The sequence below is a fragment of the Temnothorax longispinosus genome, chromosome 2, assembly GCF_030848805.1.
Source record: "Temnothorax longispinosus isolate EJ_2023e chromosome 2, Tlon_JGU_v1, whole genome shotgun sequence".
Lineage (NCBI taxonomy): Eukaryota > Metazoa > Arthropoda > Insecta > Hymenoptera > Formicidae > Temnothorax > Temnothorax longispinosus.
In genome coordinates, this window is record NC_092359.1 from 22,318,240 (window position 1) to 22,342,305 (window position 24,066).

The following is a 24,066-nucleotide window of genomic DNA, read 5'->3' on the forward strand; positions in this document are numbered from 1 at the left end:
GTTGAAAAATTTATTGACATTCAAAAAGTTAATCATAATGTTAATTTTGAATAAATTTTATAATATGACAGTTTATTATTAAAACAAAAGTTTATTAAATTTTTATATTTTAAAAGCATTTTTATAGATTATTATATATGATAATCGTAATTATTATTTGAACATGAAATAATTAAACATTAAACAATTGAAGCGTGTTTTGTGTCACTACTTTATATAATTAAAGAGTCTCAATTTAATTTATTTATAATAAAAGATTTTATCTTTATATCCTTCGGCAATATATTTTATAATTTTTTTACTATTAAAACTATGTACTTATGTACTTTCAAACACACTTTATCGCATGCACATTTGTGTCGAGTGCTACTTAAACATATCAGGAAAATGCTCATTTACTCAAATATAGGTATGTTATGCACGGTTGTGCTTCAGCCTACAAGAACTCTTCAAATAACAGGTGCTCTTCATAACTTAATTTGCATTTAGTGCATAAATGACTGTGGATTTACATGATTACGATATGTTTACATGTTCCAACAATTGTAGCGTAAAAGCAACTTTGAATGAAATAATCTACCCTGAATATGTAACATGATTGTTGCTTATTTACAGCACTTAATTGATCTAAATAGGATTGATATGAGATATTTTGAACATCCTTAAGCGGAAACGTTAAATATCGTCCTACTCTCGCTATTATTGTTTACTTTAATTAAATTTAGCATTATCGTAATCAAAGCTGACTTCTTCAAATGCTTTGGAATTTATATATTGATTATATTATAATTATATTATATATTGATATAATCTATATATATATATATATATATATATATATATATATATATATAGATATATTAACCACATCTTGCGCATTTATTTGTTCTTATAGATTTACGTTAGATTGGAATTTTTTAAACTGGCAAATATAATTCCTAAATAATAATGCCAACAATGTGAAAAAATGTAAAAATTATGTGCAGTAAAATTGTATTTTGCATATTCAAATTCACATCCAATTATCGATATAAAATTATGAAATGTAAAATATCTTTCAGAGACTGTAAACATTCCATAAAGAGTTTGTACCTTGTAATTTCTCAGATGGTGTTTTGTATATTATTTATGATTATACACTAGCTAAAATGATAAGAGATAGATGGTGGAAAGCATGACTATAGACAGTTAAGGATCAACACGATTTTTTTTTATTTTTGCTCCAGAGGCGAAGTTAATTGTGGCTCCCGGCAAGAATTAATGGCGAGACGTGGAAGTCGTTTCGGTTAGATAAGGAGAGCGTCAGGATGGAGATAAATAGTACAACGCCTCTATTCGCTGGTGATTCAGACGTCTTAGGACAAGGAAAAAATATCAAGAGAGAAGGGAGAAGTTAAGAAAAGCTGAGAAAGCTATAAAATATTCTAACGCGATCTTATTTCTTTCGAAAAACTTGAAGATAATAAACGAGCATAATGTTGTAAATAACTATTGTATGTTATAGCTAAGTACAATTATTGAGATAACAGAAATGATAAAAATGTAAAAGTAAAATATAACGAGAACGAGAAAAAAGTGATTAAAGATAAAAAATTTGCTTATGAGAATTAATTTAGGAAAATCATATTTTTGATATCATATTTAATATCGACAAGATTCAATATTCGAAGTTGTGTGAAAGGAAAAATATTCACATCTATTTATAAATTATAAGAAACATTTTTTAAAACAAATAAGAGCAATCCAAAAGACAACATAATAAATTCTAGGAATAAATTCGGGCACAGTCTGTTGCGAATCTGGCACGCAAATTAGGGGACAGTTTTACCTTGCACGTTATTATTCGTAAAGCTCAACAAGAGTTGTGAATATATTACTTGATATAATTCTCTTAAAGAGATAAATAATTGTAAAAAACCACTGTAATACGTTTCAAGCAAAACTTCACCCTGCATAAAGGAAAAAAATTTAGCTTTACTTTGAAGTCTTTAAAGCTGCGCCAGCAGGTTATAACGTTTAAATAATTAAGAAAATACTTTCAAAATTCTCAGTTTCTCTGGGTAATTATAAATTATATACAGCAAAAAATACATAATAAAATTTTCTGATGAAAAACGTAAAACTAACAAATGTTAACCACAAAATTTAATAATAAATCCTTTTACTAATAGAGCTTTTATATATATATATATATATAAATTATTGAACTGTATTTGCATCATATAAATAAAAATACATTAGATATTTTCAAGATTGATGAGAGACAAATGTGAGAATAATAAAACAAACGTTGCATTGCGATAATTATTATTTGTCAGGATTGTGTCAGACAATCATTATTAGTCGTAGTAGAATACTCGTGTTTATATATTTTGCAACGTTATTATTAATGTGTAAGATATAGTCTGAACCTTTTTCTCTCTCCTTACACCTGTTTTTCTCGCGTATAATATTATAAGAAAAATATCTACAAAAATTTGCATTTTCTTGTCATATCGTACATTAGAGACTTGACAGTTTCATCTTCATTTATTATATCTGTACTTTACATTTCTTGCTGTAAAATTCACCAAGTACTAAATTTAGCATTTTAAGAATTTATACAATTCCACTTGATACTGTTACAATATGTAAAGTGTAGACCAAAAAGAATTTGTAGCGTTTTGTTTTAAAAGATCATAAGTTTGCATATCATATAGATTTTGGATACTATATAGTTTTTAATATTAATTATGAAGAAAACGAGCTAATCTGGGACACTATGCATGAATATTACAATAACAGTTTATGCATCTATTTGCATTAGATTTTCCTAAACAAATTTAACAGTTTACTCTAAGTAGTTTGAGTATAACTGCAAACTTCAACCAAGAGAAATTCTTGACTCTGATGTCAAAGTTCTATCTAGAACATATGTGAATATTTCATATGCATATGTTATATAGAAAGATAAATCGATATACTAAGAAATTTTGTAAAAGTTATGCTATATATTGATAATATAATATCTGTATAAATGTCGCATTAGTAGCGTTTTGCGCTTATAAACTATTAATTTAAAAAAACTGCATTTAAACGATTAATATAAATTCACGTAATATTGATATTAGGATATTTACCAACTTTGTTTTAAAATATTGCAGAAACGAGTTTACATAATTGATAAGAATTATGTATACTTAAAATGTATTTGGTGGAAAATCTTGTTAAATTTTCATAGTTAGACGTGTCTTGAAAGACCACTGTTGACACCCTCTTTTGTATTTACATTTCCATTATTTTTAATTAGAATAAATATACTACTAGTACTAACTAATGTGTACAAATTTTCATTTATTAAATGTTATATCGTTTAAAAATATTTTTATTAAGCGTAATCTTGTACGAGAAAAAGAGAGAGAGAGAGAGAGAGAAAATTACAATTATGTAAATCAAAAGTATAATAAAATTCAGACATCACCAAAAAATATTGTTTGATGTTATTATGTTTCTATTATAGTCCAGATAATAATTCGTTTTTTTTTAACTTTAAATAAATATAACAATTTAGATTTTCTATTTATATGCTTAAAGAATAGATTTTAGAAACTATACTCTCTTTCTTTTAGATATATTTCGTATAAATTATAATAAAATAAAAGAGTTTATAATAAAGCTTTTACTAGTACATATTATTCGAAAATATTTAGTCATTTTCGCATTAGAAATATAATGTTTATCACATTTATTGCAATCTTGACTACCATTTGTTGATAAAGATTGAATAGTGCGAGAAAGTGATTTGTGCTGACATCTGGCAATGTGTTTAACGCTATTTAGAATTTGTAAACATTTTAAAAATATTCTTTAAAATATTTATAATTTAATTAATAACTGTATATGGAATTATATTAATAATAAATGGAAGAATTAAGAACTGATTTAAATAAAATTATCTTGTATTACATGTTCTACATGCCAACAGTTGATAAAATGTTAGCAAATGGCATGGCACTATACTGTTTTAAATATACAATAAAAGCATTTCATTTTGCACATTTAAAAAATATTAATAAAAGTTAACGACTTCACAAATAAGTAAAAATATACGTACGGTGAATGTTATTATCTAATTCTCTGCGATTGCTTCCACCACTCATTATATTTATTCCACTCCAAACTGCAATAATAGAATATTTAAAATATGACAAAAAATATTCATCATATTTTTATTATACATTATATTTCTTTACCATTTCCGAAAAGCTTCCTTATACGAGGCTTTTCTTTGCTTCTACAGCTTTGATGATTACATTTTTTTACCGAGTTAACATCCTCTTCCATGATATACGAAGAAGTATCTTTAAAAGACAAACAATATAACAATATATTATATGTTAATAAAATCGTTTAAATAAATTAATTATAAATAAATATTAATACGACGTGAATTAGTATTTACTACAAATAAACATAAATTTCTAATTTTAAAAATTAAAAGATTAGAAGATATTTAATACAATAAGAACTTACTTAGTATATGTAATGATAAATTACATGTTAGTGTAAAAATAAAGAAAATAATCAAATTTTTTTATTGATATTTATTTATTCATATTTCATTGATATTATCTTGTTCGCCTATACTTCATCTCTTTATGTGCACTCCATGTATCACAATCGAGAGAATATATTTAGCACAAGGTTTTATACATTGCATTAGCATCACAGATGCCGCAATTTTAAACGCTTATTTTGTGAATACATGTAATATTAGAAATGCTGTAATAAACTATCATATAAGTTTTATAAAATATTTTTGTCCATTTTTTCGATAAGTTTTGATAAAGAATCGATTTGTCATCTATTTTTGATTGTATTAATAACATATGTATTCTTAATTATGATTCAATCATTGAAAAAACTCGCAGTAATAAATTATCAAGTATTACGAATTTTTAGAGATTTCCAATATCGCGATATAGTTTAATATTACGGGGAACTGTTATATTTGTTAAATTCCAAACTGATATGTAAATACGCAGTACGCCAGTGTACATTGCATATTGTTTAGTGCTCACAAATCAAGATAAAATCTCTATTTTTAATAGAAACGTCACATTTACATACCGAATGTCGTGATTGTAAAATCAGTGGATCAAATAGCAGCTCAGTACCGTACGCGCGAATCGTTGTCACCTATCGCAAAACACACTCACATCAAAGTCAAACTACAGTAACTTTTCGCGATACTAGGTGGTTGTAGGATAACTAAACGCTATTCAGCGAATCAGTTCGAAACGACTAGCCAAGTAGCCGAGAAGAGCGATCTTTGGCCAAAGGCCAGATACTCCTACACGAATATACATTTTTTTTCTGTTCAGAAGAGGTCAGAGTACTATTCTTTCCTACGTTTCTCTTGATTAAATGATGAAATCAAATTATATGTAAATAGTAGTTATACATTTGTATTTTATTACAATAAAAGACTCACACAGCAAGTAATATCTGATATCAGAGATACATATACCAGGTACGAAATTATTTTCTATACATAGCCATTCATCGCGCGTTGCCAAGTAAATTCTTACCTTGACAGATCTTACTACTGTTTCCATTCTTTAGAAATAAAGCGTAGTTATGAAACTGCCATTCAATGCCATTATATGACGCACATACAACTATAAATTAAGTTCTTGATTTTTAAATGTTTGCGACAGAAATAATCCTGTAGCATATGTATGTTAAGCGCGTAATGCGCGAAAGCAATGACACAAATATTTGATAAAAAAATTTATATCCACATAAATAATGCAGTTATGTGCTTCAAATCATTAGTTAGAATTTGTTGTCTCAAAGACTCAATTAGCTGTATCACTGGTAAATTTTTTTCAGTAGGCATTCACGCTCGTAAGTACTATCAGCGCTATCATTTAAGTAGGTAACAAAGACGTGAGAACATGGGGTGCGTCGCGGACGTTCAACGTCGCTCTAAAGGCAACCTTGTTGCTAGGCGACGTTTAACTGTATAGCCGTTCTGTGTCCCTGCCGTTTTGCACGAGGCGGCAGTTTCCAGATAGTAACTGTCGTCGGTGCAATCATCGGTCAGCCTACAAGGAAGGCGTTTAATATCCTTTAGCGACCGCGCCGGCCGGCGGCGGTGAGCACCGGGCGACCACGCAAGAAAGTTCACTGTGTGTGCACAGTTAGCCCAGTCGACCGGCCTACCGACGGTCGTACCGGCTCGTACTGAGAAATTTATATGGCGGCTCAACTGCGACAATTGCTCCGCCACCCCGCGTACGTTCGGATGCTGCACTAATTGGACCACCAACCAGTGCCAATGGACTCTGCGATCGCGCCCTTTAAACGCATAGTGTCGATTATGTTCTTTATCGTGTCTTTTGTCGATTACGTTCGAAACACACGTTGTTATTAATGGTTAGATTTTTTTAAGAAAAAACTATATGTATATAAACTAGGTCAAATAGTATTCACATATACTTTTTTCTTAAGCAAACATTACTACAGGAATATTCTTTTTCAAGCAGAAAAAAAAGAAAAAGAAAATAAGATTGCAGATTCTATTCAAAAGCAAGATTGGCGAACGTTCTTTATAAATATCTTTGTTACAAGATTGGTTTTTAATAGAACAATTACATAGGGTAATTACAAAGAACATAAAAGAAAAAGGTATACGAGCAAAAGATAAAGCGTCAGCAAAGCTGCCCGCTATTATGCGTACCTGTAATAAAAACGTGATATTCGGAACATGAAATGAACAGAACGTAAAACAGAAAAATAAACAGAACATAAAATAAATAAAGCATGGAAAAGAACGTGAGCAGAATTATAAAAAAGAATATATGCACAGGTTGAGACTACAAAAAATAACATCTGATAAATTAAATAGCGTTGGAACAAAAGGAGAATAACAAAGAGAATTTAATGTTAGAAAGTAACAAGATAAAATATGTAGCTACGATATGGAAAAAAGTAGAATTTGAAGGAATAATGTAATAAAATAAAATTTTCTAAAAAAAATAATTTTTGCATCTCAATAATGGCTAGACCGATCAAGTTCTGAGGCTTAATCAATAGCTTAGGTTTGAATTATATAATAAAAGTGTTTTTATTTTTCGTCTACATGTCCTACGAACGGAAATATTGCGATATAAAATCCAAAATATTAAATATTTTGCATTAAGATACGTCGTTATTATCATCACCATCGTCTCGGTCGTCTCGGAGAAAATGTCCTTTTCACTTTTTCGAAACTATGCAGCGCTAGCAAGCAAAGTTTCTCGTTGTATTGAAAAATATATTGCTGAGAATATTTTCAATTTATTTTACCTAATTTTTCATTCGAAACGGCTTTTTCGTTGAAGGACACAACCTGAATTGTGAAACATCTTTTCATTCTTTTCACAGATTTTCTACGGATATCAAAACGACTACTTTCTTTTTAAAATTGTGTTAGGTATTACAGAGCTTTAGAAAGTTGTATTTTTCATATATACCTGTAGGCAAATTAACTGAAGATCATAAATGCCTGCAAGTAAAGAACTTTTTATGACAAGTTTCCAACTCGTTACAAGAAATGTGATGCTCTTTGGCAAACAATAAAAATCACTAGGTATCCAAAGATCTAGATAGTTAATTAAAATAATAAACAAAGGTCAAGCTCGTATTTGCAAAACAATTAGAAAACTCGTAAGACAATAAACGAGATCAAGTAGTAATAAATTAAATAAAATGTAATTTATTATCATTTAACTGTCGGAACGTTTAAAACAACACGAAGCTGACAAGTAAAATAAATAAATGTTGAGACGTGAGTAGAAGAATATAAATAAGTAAAAATGAAATTAAATTAGTCATAACATGATAAAATAAAATCATCGTTTCACCATCGTATTCACCGACCTAAAATACGCAAGAGTATACATATGGATGTAGTTATGCAATAAAAAACCAAGCGCTATTTTCGTGATTTTTGTTTTGCATTGCAGTGATCATAAACAGGAGGACAGGAGATTATCTAAAAACGCACAGAACAAATAGAATTGTATTTGAGAAAGATTGTAGTTTGATCATTATATTTGAGACAACGTTGGCACAGAATTTTATTTATAATATTTCGAAATTTATTCTAGCGGAAAAGTAAGGTTTTGGAGTTGGTTCCGCATTGCAGAACTACGTCCATATATAATTTGTGTTACACTTTTTAGGCCAAAAATTCGGCCTATTTTACCCATTGTCCTTTTATTATTACTTGTCATACTAGTGAAAAAGATAATATAGATACTTAAATTTAGTAATGTAAATTTTTTTGCTAATTCCTAAATTATTTTCACGCAGAGATAGGTAAAAAATGCCAACAGAAGGTGAGTTTTCATCAATATATTTGTTGTCAATAGACTGACACGCTGTGAAACGTCATGTGTTTCACGGTCTCGTGTTTGGATCGTAATTTCGCACCATTCAAATACGTTTGTTTTTTTTGTCGGTGTATCGCATGCTGTGCGGTCTGCAAAAATTGCCTCAATTTCTACCAACGCGTGTAAAGTGTATACACGCGTTTAATAACGAAGATTTCGGTTATCCCGACCTCGATTATCAACCCAACTGTAGAAATCAAATTGCGAAACAAATTATCGGTCAATGCAATTATTGAATGATGCAATTTGTATTTTTAATGCATTATTTATATGTAATTATTCTGTATTCTACAATTTACAATATTACATATCGTTTAACAAGAACACATTAACAAAACAACACAATGCACTTTTCAATTATATTCTAAATCTAATAATTTTTTTTTTTTAATCTATCTGCTGCACTTGAACATAACTAGTCGAGGTAGCACTAAAACGAAAGAAATACAAAAAATATAGAGACGCGAGTTCCGGAAGAAGAAAACTTGACGTGTGCAACCACACTTCAAGCGCAGTCGAAGAAAAGAAGAGCATCCGAAGGGGAGAAAAATCAAACACGCGCAGTAAATTAATGCCGGCTCTTTAGCTAAATTAATTACGCCAATGGTAATTACACTTAAAACGCGCCAGTGCATCCCGTGTTAAACGGTGCCACCGCTTCTTACGTACGTAAGTCTTTTCCTTCGCTACCCTCTCTCTCCATTCATTCTCTTCTTCTTCTTCCCCTTCAACATAGTTATTCGTATCTCACTCTTACGCGACGACAGCAAACGGTGCGCCATGCGGTTCGACGATAGTCGCAGCCTCCATTGACTATTTGTAAGAGCGTGAAACACGTGTTCGCACACAGACGAATTTAATTAGACGCTCATTTTTGCAGACGCAGAAGTGACCGACACGCATACCACACCCGTATTTGTCTCGTTAAGAGCTATCGCATTAGAGCTATTGAATACCTAGCATTTAATTTAATAACGGATGTTACAATTGCAGCAAAGTTTACAATTTAATACAAAAATATAGAGCTGATATCTCTTCTTAGAATCTTTAACCTATTAATAACGAATCTTGAAATAATTAACGTCCTTTAAACGTATATCTTTTATTATAAGATCCAGTGTTATTATAAGATTAAAGATCCATATTAACGATGTAAAAATATGTATACAGAAAATAGATTGTGCTATTCATGATATAAAATTAACAGAAATCTATAGTATAAAATTATTAAATGTTTGTTTTTTTCTGTATTAATTTTTTAAACATTAATAAAACATAATAGCTCTTGTTTCCTTTATCCATCCTTCAACCGATCCATTGCTCAATCTTAATAATTAACAATAGTAGTAATGATTGCGCTTCAATTCGTGATCTGGTTATAATCACACCACTTAAAAAAACAAATCACTAACATATTGCTTATCCCGCCAGGTTAATAACAATTTTCTATATTACGAGCTATATTACGAGAGTCACATCGTAACAATGTTTAGCTCGATGAAGAAGTAAGAATCTGTGTGTGGAATCGAACTCTCGAGACATACCCTCGAGGTATCATAATACAAAAAGGAAAGATGGCCCCCGATAAGAGTCACCGAAGGGAAACGAGCGTGGGGTGAACTGCGTATAGCATGGAAGCGACGAAGAGAGAAACGAGAAGGAAAACGGTGCGGCGCAATGTAGTAGGGGGAAGTGAGGAGGAGGGCCCGTTTGTCGGACATACCTTGGGGCCACCCTGGCGTCTAATTGCGTGTAATGCACTCCTGACTTGCCTGGCCTCGAGTTACCGCCAGAGAAGAGCCGCACGAAAAACTCGGGTCGCGCAGCAGCAAAACCCCGATGATCGCGGGGACGCGGTGCTATGTCCGGAACGCTTGGACCCACACGACGTGGACGACGAGAGGACGGCGAGGACGGCGACGCCCTCCAGGACGTCGATCCCCTCGTGCCATCGCGGCCGCCGGGGACGGGGTCGCGTCCTTTCCGCTCTCGGTCCGCGTTGCAGATCCCTGGAATGTCACCGGCACCTCCTGACCGCTAAAATGAAGACGTGTTCTTCACCATGCTTAACCGCCTATCGCACGGACGAAATCCTTTCTACCGCGGGCTCTACGGGCTTTCCCAAAAAACGAGAATGCCGCAAAAAAATATTTGAAGCCATATCGACGATAAAGGAAGTATCTTTATCAAATCGACAAATTGTTATAAGAACTCAAATAATTGCGTATCATATTTTTATTTCGATAAAGACTGATTGTGAGTTTAGTATCATTTCACGTCAAATATAACAATCTAATTCTAATTGTAAGTTTTAATTGTTAAAATTTGTAAATGTAATTTCCCCTAAAGAGATTATTGCTGTAAATATTGAATCACACCAAGTAAATGAACGATATATTAGGTCGTGTATAACTGTTCTCCCAAATATATTCGATATTGTTCTTTTTCCCTCTAAATATTTCTATAAAGTGGGCGTGCTTTTTACGAGGATTCGAAGATAAGTTGAAGAGAAATCATCCGAATCCCCACAGAGCGGCATCCTTTAATTGCGGAATGATCATCTCGAGAGACCTTCCAAAGAACCGGAGAGGGAGAGACGTCCGGTGGAGTGAGAACTACGACCGCGATTATTTAGCGTAGCTAAGATCTGTCGGTACAGGTTTTTTGTCGCGAGAGCTTATTATGAATAATGATTTATGTTTTGTCTGTGCCAGTATATCGGGGTGTTTCTTTAGAGAGCGAATAAACGCGAAGGCGAGATAAAGACGGGCTTACGGCTACGGTGCGCGGCCGAAAGAGATGTATAGAGGGGTTAATAACGGTCGCGTGTTGTAATACCTACCATTATCCACAAACCGACCGCCTAACAAGCTACCTGCTAATAATACACGACGGCACGGCACACACGATCACGTGCGTGATCTTTTTACTTGGAGCCTATCGAGTTTTTGTCATTGCGATTGCTAGCTGCGGGACAATGTCATATGTCGATCAATCTGAATAAACTGCCGCGCCGGCGTTAAATTGCTGGGAAAACGCAAATTAGAAACGTGAAAGTTTCTAATTTTGGAATCCATAAAACTGGTATAAATTATCGATACTCGCGACTGTATAATTTATACGATCGCTACAGCTTGTACTACACATTGTTAAAACAGATATGTAGATTTTTTGTTATTTGTCGGATAAAAATTTATCAAATCTTACGTATATATATATATTGACCTTCAAGTGAAATTTAACGTATCAATTATCGCTGTAAAAGTTTCTCGTCTGCTGTCTCGTATACTCAATTATAACGTGTATGCTACTTTGTAATGCAATGTAAACCGCGGTATAATCTGTTCACCTGAACGATTCCTCGAATTAATGGTTGTTACACTAGGCTATAGGGTAATGCGAGAACTCGGTCGCAACGATACGAGGGGATATAAGCAGGCGGTATAGAGTTTGCACAAAAGGCCACTCGGCAAAAGTCAATCAGTAGTCGGGCAATTATATCCGGTCGAGTGGATCGTGCTCGATCGCCTTCGCTCCATCTGTCATCGGTCGGTGATCCAGGAGTAAAGAAACAGCCGAATAGAGAGGAAAGAGGTGAGGAAGGAGCAGCTTTTACGAGCCACGAGATGACAGGGCGCAACGGCAAGCGCCAACTTCCGGTTAGCATTTTTTTCATCGCCCAGTTACTGTTCTCTGTCTCCGTATAATTTCTTTGTGCACGTCTCGCAATATGTCTGTACCGCAAATAGACTGTCACGGAACATGTGGAATGTATATGCATATAAATGTTCATAATATACGGTAATAGACTCGTTGGCGCCGGAAAGTGAAAACCAAGTCGATCATACGCAGCATTAAAACGTATAGAAAAAAATTCGATAAAAGGTAAAAAAAAAAGATTACATGATTTGATATAAAAAATTTTTCGAATTTTTATTAAAAAATATAGCGCGTAAGTTGCTTTATTAAGTTACTTTATTAAGAGACTAAATAAAACTTTTTGAAAACTTTTGATAATATGGACGCACATTCGATCATCAATATAGATTAGAGATTATTTTATAATTATTATTTTGTATCCAACTAAATAGAAATATTGTGTTATTATTTGTGAATAAAAATAATTTGAAACAATACGTAAAATAAATTAAATAATGATGCCCTTACTACACGAGTATCGACCAACGAGTTTCAGTAGTGTGACAGCGATAAATTGCAGGGGCAAGCAAAACTGGTTTTGGAAACAAGCTCTTCAATTATTTGTAACTTCACATAGTGCCAATAGAAAAGAAGTAATATGTTTAGAATGTCGGCTGATCGTTTTAATGTTAGAATGGTTTGACTTCCATCTATGCGTGTATACGGCGTGTTTGTTCGTCATTCAGTCGTAATTATGGATCGGGGCCGGACCGAGAAAAACGCCCAGCGCATCGCTTGCCAATTACTGGAAGGAAGGGCAAGGGAGATTCCAATTTGTTGCAAACATTTCTCAACGAAGGGCGGAAGCGGCACGGAAGGGTGTGGCGGTATTCGCCGATCGCGAATCGCGTGGCTATTCCGACTTTGCACGGAATCCTTTAAGAGCGTGAAAGAGCGTACGTATATATGGCTCGTTACCCTTTATGTCGTGACGCCAATTCTACGGAAACTTGCAATTTTACTGGGATCCATAAAAAAAATACCTTACCTCAAACAGAGAAACTTTTTTCACAATTTAATATAACGTATCTTAAGATTGATAACACTAATTAAACTTGTTTTATAGCTGCTATATGGTCACGTTGAGAAAAGCACGGAAAGTTATTAATATAAATTTGTCCATTGAATTTGTTATTTGCGTTAATTAAACTGCAAATGAATCATAAATGACAGTAAACGACACGGGCGAGGCGGTGTGGGCGAGAAGTATGGCCGAGCGTGATCAAAAATGCAGCGCGAGTTCCATGCCGACGGTTTCTTTGTCGGCGAACTCGTGCGAGCAAATGCAAAAGGTATGAGTGTATAGTTGAAACAGCACGAGTTGGCATGGAAAGGTGTACGGCAGAGAGCGGTCTGCTGACGCAGTCCAGGGCTTCCTCTTTGGCCAGACTTCCTGTCGGAAACGATCGTCGGGATTCACACAAGGTAAGTGCTCATTCCAGTGACGTGATTTAATGTCGCGTGTCCACGCCTGAGAATCTAATGTAAAGATATTCGATATAATCGAAAATCAAATTAAGGAATATGTGTAATAAACACAATTCATGCAAGATTTTCAAGAATATGATAAGATGATTATAAAGAGTATGATATAATTTTATCTTATAAATAATCTAGACTTTTTTATTAATTACGTTCGCACATTATATATGTTTGTTTGATTTTTATCCAGTGTAGACTTTTTGATAAAATTAAAATATTTATATTATTTCTTAAATTACTAAAGTATCTCATCTTTACGTTATTATTTTTTAGAATAATTCGTACTAATAATTTAAAAAGTGATATGAATATTTTAATTTCATCAAAAAATCTACACCGGATAAAAATCAAACAAAGTGAGACAGTGAATTATTGTAAAACGCTGAATGAATAGAATGGAATGTCATTGAGCACCGTCTTGAATCATGAATACAATATATGTCTGTGGCATCAGACGGCGGAGTCTTACGTGTTGCATAAATATCCTTCTACTACCTCGCAATGGCGATACAGTTTCAAGAACTGAATGGGAGATCCGCTAAAGAAAGAACAATGATTCAGTTGATTAGGTCAATGAATGGCGGTGCCTTAAACGCTTAATATCGTGTTTCATAAGATATTTGATGTTTCATTAATTCAACGTGTCACCGTAGGTGGTCGAGGAAGGTGTGGCGTATTGGGCGATGCCGAAAATCACAACATCTTTGACAGCGCATCAACATCCGGAGGAAGACACCTCGCTTGTGCATATTAATTATGCTACTTGTCAATGCTAATTAATTCGTCTAATTAACTAGGCGACGCAGATAGCGCGTCGTTAACGCCTCCGTTTGAACATGATAGACGTAACAACCTATCACGTTTAATATATGCGTCGCGACATAGATCTTACTTTCAAAATACATTACATAATTGTATTCCGAAAATGTCATATTTATAATTATCATTAATTTTTTCTAAAAACAGCAATTGCTTTGCGGCAAATAAGAAAATAATTACTAAATTTCACCAATCTTGCTATTTATGGGAATGATTAGGATCTTATAATAAATTTTGAACACTTTTAAAATCTACTGAACATTTTTTCAAGAGATAGAAAAGAAACAAAGTCAGAAACCAGAAGAAAGATTTCTTTGATGTCTCTTGTTAAGATAAATTGCACACTTTTTTTGTATACAATGCCACCTGACACACAATAGACGTAACATTCAAGAATACATTTATCTCCTTCAAAGCCTAAATTTTTCCTTGGCACACCAGGTAATTGAAACTAGAAGATTCACGAATGAATACCATGTACGGACTCGAGTAAAATTCACTTGAAAAAAAAACCTCATTTTAAAAGAACGAAATATTGAAAAAATTGATACTGTTGTTGATAGAAACAATATTGATCCATCTGTGTTTTAAGTTTTTATTGGGTATAATGAGTAATTGTATCGAAAAGTTCACGGTTGATCGTGAACGCAGCCCGATACCAGAAGAGCGGCGAGTTGTGACAGCTTCTTGGAAAAGATTAGGCGTCGTTAGCGGCCTTCGCCGGACATCGACCCTACCGGTAGTCGGTACTTTCTTTCTCAGACTCCGTTGTGCGTGCGTTTCAAGATGTTGCGGTCCCAGACATCGAATGTTTCCGTATCGAACCAGAAAGGCGTCTGGTTCTCGGCGAAAACCCTACCAGATTACATAGATTCCACCACGCAAACCTGTCAGGCTAGTCCGCCATGTTAATCATAAACGGTGGCTTACCTCAGCCGCCATTTTGGTGCCATTCGTTCTTTGTGATAGTTATTAGAATCGCATGAGTGGGCTTGAAAAGTATGGCGGTTAGTCATTATGTCGCAAATAAAAACGTTATTTTAGCAAAAGTTATTGAAACGAAAATAATAAACTCATACATTTAGCTTTAATTTAGATTTCTTGAAAAATTTATTATGCATAAAATTAGCCCTAAATATAAGAATTTAATATTATTATTTTAAATTTATATTGTTTATAAAATATTTATACAAAAACGTTTATATTTCAAGATAAATATAATATAGGTACATAATTATAATATTAAATATATTACGTTTATCTCTGTATTTCTCTCTTCCACATGTTATATGTTAATTACTTTAAACAAAAGAAGCATATTCTGTGCATCGAAAAGCGTTGAAATTTTCGAGTCAGCAATTATGACTCGAGTAACACGAGGCCTTAGACATGATTTCAATGGAGAGAATAGCATCGCTTTGTTGACACTAATCAGTGCTTACTATGCTGATTGCAACATTGCGAAGCCTGTATTGTTATTGCAAAATCAGGTTTATGGTATGTCTGTCAAAATGAGATAATGGAATTAATATTTAATACCTTCGAGTGAACATTTGCAATTTAAGAAATATAGACATACCAAACTGTAATAACGATATTCTAATTAACTCTCCGTAATTCTATCTCTCGTCTCGTATAATAGTCCATTCTTTTATTATCTTTCTTATCTTTTTGTGTCTCGCTTCGGTGTCAAATTATTTAATATCTTATTTAATATCCCATTTTTTTATTTCCTTTGTTACCCTCTATACAGTCCATCATCATATTATAATATAAACTATCTTCTGCATAGTTTCTGTTGCACGTTATGTATGTTTTAGATAATCTTTTAACCCTAGCTCGCCACATTCCGGTCCAGTGGACCGCTGAATGTTTTTCGGTTTTCTAGTTTTCACATAATTTTCTAGTTTTCTTTATAAGTTCAATTTAAACACAAATCATTTTCTATACCTAATATTATCATAAACATCTTAGACTCTGTTACAATTTACAATTCCTACATTACAAGTTTAAAAAATATTAATTAGAATGAAAATGATAATGCGACAAAGTCGAGCGGTCTCACGGACCGGAGTGTGACGAATTGGACTCGAAAATAAGTGTGGCTAGCTAGGATTAAATAAGTATCATCTTTCTAAAATATGTTTTCGGAATTTATTTCTTTTTCTAAAGTGAGCATTGTACGCATTTCTTTTAAAAATGAAGCTGAAAGTATTCTACGGTCTATCCCATTATTTTTCTTCTTCCAAAGCAGCATTGTACGTATTTCTTTTGAAAAAGAGCTGTGTGTATGTGTGTTCTATTGTCTGTCTCCAATACAAAATATTGAAATGTATATCTGTTTGAAAAATTATTACACTGTGCATACATTTTACTATTATATGTAAACTGTATACAGAGAGAAAGTTTATATATTTATATAAACCGCAATAATTCTACTCAAAACCGTTACAAACGCAATTTTATTGACTCGAAGCGTTTGGACATCAGCACGAGCTGATAGGACAATTTCTGATCTGCCTTAGCAGTATTCTTTTGGTCCAGATGCTGGGGCGTGGCGTTGCTGAATGCCAGTTCTACCATTGGTTCGTATCTTTTAAACCATTCACGGACGCCAATATGCTTTACAGTAGCACTTCAACAGTTTTATTATCGATCGTTCCATAACACTACGTCAGAGTAATTGAGGACTTATGGCATACAGGGATAGCAGTCAAATAGGTTACATCATATATTCTCTATAGATGAAATACTTTACTTTTAAAATGTAAAATAAAAAATATAAATAAAAAAATGAGAAGAGGGAAAGAATCTATATTGATACAATACACTAATTATATTATAGAAGCTCATTAGCAAGATGCAGAGCAAAAAATTATATCAGAAATTATATAGAATTGCATTCGCTTGTTTTATAACATGAATTTTTTACACGCGGTATAAATTATCATATAATGTAATAACACGACACGCTAAGGCAACGTGACAAGTAAAGATAATGAGATAAGATATTGTAACACGTAACACAGTCATTACACGTTGCATATGCATTGCGTAGTGTATATGCAGATATAGAATAATATACTGTTACTCTGGTTTTTCTAGGGCAAGTGTACCTCCTCATGGGGTATCTCTCTCGCTATGCCCGAGAATGGACTCGTGGAAAACGTGAACCGCTTCCGCGTAAACTACCGTCAATTCTAGCAAATCATGAAAATTCATAGGAATCGCTTCCCGGGATCGTGTTACGACCTCGAAGCTTTTCTACGAAGTGACGGAACTGAACGAACCAAAACCAACTGGACTGCCTTTCGACGGATAGCTCACAAGGTTCTGAGTGGCGCTAAATAAATTATGCACGCGCAGCGCGTGCATTTTCCGATAATGATCGGCAGATAAACTTGGATCTATGCCACACGTGCGATTACAGTCAGCATTGTTGAAGCAAAAAGATATCCAATATCAATAATTTACACGACATAATGTGCGCAGTTTATATTCTCACTTCGTCAATAAGTTTAAAAAGAATGTATGTACTATATTTTTTCAATGTTAATAGAAAGAAAAAATTTTCGGAATATATGTAAAATTTATTTCTTTCTTTAAAAATAAGATTTCTTATCTTTAATTACTTAAAAATTCAAAATTTTAAAGTTAAAAATTAATTTTAATAATAGCTTTAAGGCAGTGCGATTGCACTGAAATAAAGCGTTACAATAGAAGATTAATTAAAATTTAATTACAATTAAAATAAAATTATGTTTGAACCTCAATGTCAATCAAATATAAATATAAACTGATATAAATGTGTAACTGACGTATATACATATATGTATACATATATGTATATGTATTAATTTTACCAATATAAACCAAAACTACACCGTTTCCGATTTGCATTATTCAGAAGATAATAAATTTAAATACTAGACTGTTTCGAATAAGAAATCTCGTGTATCTGATAAGTCTCGCATATCTAATTAACTATTTCGTGCCACTATCATTAATTACTATTGAAAAACAGCAGTGAATTGATTAAGTTAGATGATTTAGTGTTGTATGTAAATAATCGCATGGCTTCGTGATGTAATATTGTCGGCAGGATATTATGTGAAAAAGTGCGTAGTTAATAGTTAATTCTTATGCCTATTGGCGATCAAAATGACGGGATTTCCCAGGTCGAATAAAAGTTGTTGGGTAAATCCCCAGTCTCTCTAAAATAGAAATGTGAATTAATCTATATAATATACAAAATGTTTATATCATATATAAAATCTATTTGATAAAAACGCGTCATGTAAAAATAAGATCGTGGTTAGATAATATTATATCTTATCGACGGAAAATTCTAAACATTAATCAAATAGAATTATAAGTTTGTCGGAGCACGTATTACTATATTATCTAATCAACGTAATTTTTTCAATATTTCTCGTGCAATAAACTTGTAATAATTTTCTTAAAATTGTTACAAATAATAAGTTATAAGTTTTTTTAAATAAATTTGGTATATATAAATTTAATATAAATAAATCAAAATAAAAGACATATTTTGAAAACTCATTAAATTATATAAAATACATATGTATAATATATTCTTAAATAATTTTCTTATTAATTCTCGTTCTTAATCAAATTAAATAATTATTACAAAGCAATTTAGATATTTTATAAAACAGAATAATCATACATCATATTGAAGCGTTAGCTATAGCATATACATATAGTGTTTTATGTACATCCGTCGGAAAGGATTAAATTGACAAAAAATCTATCGTATTCCTATTTTGTCAAATTGAGTAAAAAAAGTTTCATTTTAGAACTTCACTTCCAAACGTGTGATTTAACGCATACTTTAAGTGTACGATTTGTAAGTGTAGGTACGTTCGAAAATGGCAGACGTTTAATTTTAGATCAACGCAATAGGTATGTACGAAAGCAGCGATCAGAAACTAAATTCACGGACTTCTAAATTTAAGCCGCCTGTACGAACTATTCCTTTTACAATATTTCTTTGCAACGGATTAATATACTGTTGGTTCTTGTGACAGAAAACATTGGTGATAGCATTTAAATTTTATATATCTATACATGTATAGGTCTGATTTCGTATCGATAATATGTAATTTTCTAATAAAAATTAAAAACAAATAGTATCATATAGTTAATTATTTTAAAAATATCCATTCTTTAAACATAACAGGAAAAGTTTACAAAATACAAAGAAAATCTCTTATATTTAGTTGAAATTAGAATTAGGATAATCGCGTACTGCTTTATACCATAAGATTCAATTATTTTATTGAAAATATTATAGTATTCTTATGCTAAATTAATTAATTAATTCAATTAAAAAGTTTTAATTTTTAAATACATTTAAATACCTATACTAAGGAAAGCATTTTATAAATGTAATGTACGCAATGTAATACTATTTATCATATTTAATAACCAATTACAGAAATTTATGCTAACATGAAGTAAGTTTTGTTTATTAGATGTTTTTAGAATGGTTAGTAAATATCTTCCGATTAGTTATTACGTAAATCTTAATGTAATCATCATTTCCTATGCGACTGTAGCTCCGCTTGCATACCTACTATGCTCATTGAAACATATAAAAATAAATATTTACTATTTTCAAAATCCTCGTCATACAGATAACATTATCAGCATCACGGTACGGAAAAAAAGATTTAAAAGAGCATTTTTTTATATATAATTTTATAAGCATTGTCAGATTAAAAAACTGAAACCTCGAAAGTCTCTGTCTCTCTAAATCTTTCATTAAACATCTAACGTGTTCGAATTGCGTAAAACTTCAGCTACGTATAATTAAAAGATTAAAATGTAAAATATTATATTTTATCAAACATATTTTGTCAATACATTTCTTTACATTCAGACATAAATTAAACGATTATATTTAAATTCATATCTAAATTACATTGAGCGTTTTTTATATATGATATAATACTACATTCTTCTCAATATTGTATCATATTAATACAATATATATATATATATATATATATATATATATGATGAGTAAATACCAAATCTGAATGTTTACGTCATTTCATTATCAGAAATTTGGCGCGTTCACCGTCACTGATTGCTCCGAAGTCTCGTACGCGCATGTTGCGTGGGCTCGTGCATACGCCCGCATGCTATACTTTCCATGTATATGAAGATTGTTCATATACATGAAAGAAAAAGAGAGACGAAGAGAGGAAGAAGGAAAGAGAAGGAAACATGCGAAGGCCCCACCACGAGACTATGTCCGAACCCACATATCTACATACTAGCGCGGAGGAGGCACCTACACGCTCGTACCAATACCGACGAACACGCTAGACTGATATATTCAACCGCGTTGTTCTCCACGGCCTCTCGCCACGGCAGTCTATTCCTCGCCACGATCGTTCCGTTCGCTACTCGCGGGCTTCCTGATTAACGTTCAACTTGCGTTTTCGCGGGAAGAAAAATTCTACGTATCGTTTGCCCGTCGCACATTCGAATCGCGCTTCCCGGTCAACAGATCACCTGGAATAATCTGAAGGTGTCGGTCAAGGTAAAGGAGGCATCTCTCGTGGGCCCGCCGTGCCGCTACGGTGTCATTCGCGCTGGTGACACCGTTATTCCGTCCTTGAAGAGATACCAGCCGCGTGAAGAATACCTCGAGCTGCGCCGTAAAGTCGCAGTACGTTCACGTTCGTCAGGTTGCTTCCTGTCCGCGTGTATCGCTGTGGAAGATTCCAAACTGCGTACGAGAAACTTCGCTTTAGTCGGATGAAGATAGCCCGTTGACTTCAAGGAGAACTGCAAAGACCATAAGCCTTCGAGAGAGAGGAAAAGAGTGAGCGAGAGAGAGAGAGAAAGAGAAGGACAGAGAAAGAGGAAGAGGACAGAAAAAGTAAGATTTTTGGAATTCTAACTGAATATGCAACATACGTGCTTCTATGCATTAATTAGCACCGATTTAATCTGGCGTGCAGTTGAATTGTTTATAGTCCAATGTGATTAATTTGTTCATTAAACAGTCTGTTCTCTTCACGAGATTATTATTGTAAAATAGAATGTTAAAATAAAAATATGCTAATAACAAAATCACAATTCAATAGTATTAAAAAAATGTAATTCAAACTTTTAATTTTCCTGTTACTATAATTTAAGATACATTTTGATATGTTTACACATTTATTTCAATATTTATATCTAAAATGCGCCGTAAATTAATTAAAATGTTATATATTTTTTATCATGTCAATTAAGTAATTAGTGCGTGCAGATATGATTACGTTTGATCTTATTGCTCTTGCATAAAGCTGTTACGCAAGAGAAAGTCATTGGAGAGAAATATATGGAGGAAACTAATCTGCATATACGATTAGTTTCTAATGTTGTCAGCATTATTGATTTCCTATAAACCATTTCCTAGAAATGGAGTCAAAGTCTATAGTTAAATTTTTTATAATTAATTTGGATAACTGTTATAAACATTTTGTCGAATATTTTCAAGCGTTTAATATAATGTATACAGTTAAGAAAAAACTTAAAAGTTGATTACAGAATCTAATTTTTTAAATTTTTGATAAAACAGAAAAACTCTGTTCTTAATCATAATATGAATTGTTTATATATATATATATATATATATATATATATATATATATATATATACATACACAGAAATAAAATAATTAAAACACATAATTTCTTGAATTAATAATATAGTTCTTGAATTTTAAGTACAAAGGGACATATTTAAAACAATATTTTTCTTGAAAATTTGATAAATGTAGAAATAATTATTTATTGCAAAAAACGAATTAATCTTCGATTAATCTTCGATTAAGTTCACATAACCCTGATTTGTAGATAATGTTACGTATCTAAAATTGCCACTTATTAACCTTAGGGCAATGTTAAACGAGTCCAGTTATGGCAATGTCTCACGTAAATAAGAACGACCTAAATTCCGTTTAATAAACACATTGAATGTTAAGGAATATTTGCAATTGTATATAATCAAAACTAGAAGAATAAAGCAACATAAATTTAATACAAAACAAATTTTTAGTCAATATAAAATAAATTTGTTTTATTATTTGTAATAGTCATCGTCAATACGATTTCATTTGCTATTATACTCTTGCAAATTTAGAATATACTTTATTTAAGACACCTAAAATATCGGATAATAGAGTGTAGAAACAAATTTTTCTTAGCAATTTTGCAATTTTCTGTAAGAATTATTAAGTTTTATTTAACGTGAAACAAATAAAAGAGAAATTTATCTCATTCACAGTACATACATAATAATTATAAATCAAATTTTAATTAATCCAAACGTTTCTACTTATTTGTACATCATGAGCAAATATCGCTTATCAGGCAGATGCTGGTTTTAAGAAAATTAATTAGTGCCACATATGAGTATGCCCACACTTTCATGTGCAGCGTTTTAAAAATAAGAGTTTGTTTTATAAAACAATTTAACGATTATTTATGTATACCATATTTTGTACACGCAGTATGTTAATATACAAGAAGAGAAGCAGTTCAAGAAAATAAAACGTCTAACTGCAAAGAATTGTTTAGGAAAAAGATATTGGATTAATTATCAAACAATCCAATACTTTTTATTATCAAGAAGGTATACACAATTTTAATTACAAGTGTAATTTATGATTGGTAATAGACATTAAAATTATTATGTAGAATAAAATAAAAAGTTTTTATTCTGATTCTGAACCATTTACGCAAGTAAAGTGATACATATCACAAGTCGGGATTTATGACGATATGATAATCATTTATCTAAAGTCTTTTATCTAAAACTAATTTTGCGTTTATATCATCTATTTTTAATGCATGACGAGAAAAGATATTGCAACCAGAATACTTTCTCTAACAGAGCGTGTATGATTAATAATGTTGTGTAGGCAAATAAAAACAACCGGATTAGTTGGACACGTGTCGATTAATTACGATATATTTAGAGATAAAAAGAACAGCTTTTTAAAGGATAATAACAAGTATAACAATAAGTATAACGACAAGTAGTACGACAAATATATATAAAAATATCCGTAAGATGTTATTTCTATAAATAATTCCAAGCTTCTTGCCTTTTGATATTTAAACGTAAAAAAATGTATTATCTGAAGCGGAATGTATTCCTCCTATGGTATCTCTAATTTTATATTTCTAAAAAAAACTGCTGCCAATATTTAAAGAAATTATATGAGAAATAAATTTTCTTGTTAATATATTTTTTTAATATGTCTAGGTTTTTGTGAACCATTTCTATTTTTCTAATTTTTAAAAAACGGATGCTATATTTTATTTAATTATGTGTCACCTGCCTGACATAAATATTATAGACTATAACAAGAATGAGAACTTTATTTTATTCTACATAATGATTAATGATTTTAATATCACCTATCACAAATTACATTCACAAAATACCTAAGTAATCGTGATCATAAATAGTATCATGACCGATAATTGGGACAGATTCTTCCGGAGGTCTACGGCAAGAGTAAAATCGATAAGTCGTACCCGCCCTGAAGCAATGTCATACAGTTAGCCCGTCGTGTTGGCGCCGTAAGGACGCGTTTATTCGCGTTCATATCTT

General features: G+C 32.0%; 1 protein-coding gene across 1 annotated transcript in view; it reads right to left on the reverse strand.

The window, feature by feature from the left end:
* The window catches only part of LOC139808979 (A-type potassium channel modulatory protein KCNIP1), a 121,987-nt gene extending 116,656 nt beyond the window's left edge, over positions 1-5,331 (reverse strand). Inside the window, exons 1-3 of the mRNA XM_071771547.1 lie at positions 5,110-5,331; positions 4,233-4,340; positions 4,094-4,159 (exon numbers count right to left, since the gene is read on the reverse strand). Coding sequence (XP_071627648.1) covers positions 4,094-4,159; positions 4,233-4,323 — 157 coding nt within the window. The 5' untranslated portion in view covers positions 4,324-4,340; positions 5,110-5,331. The remainder of the gene's footprint in view (positions 1-4,093; positions 4,160-4,232; positions 4,341-5,109) is intronic.
* Positions 5,332-24,066: the final 18,735 nt, after the last annotated feature.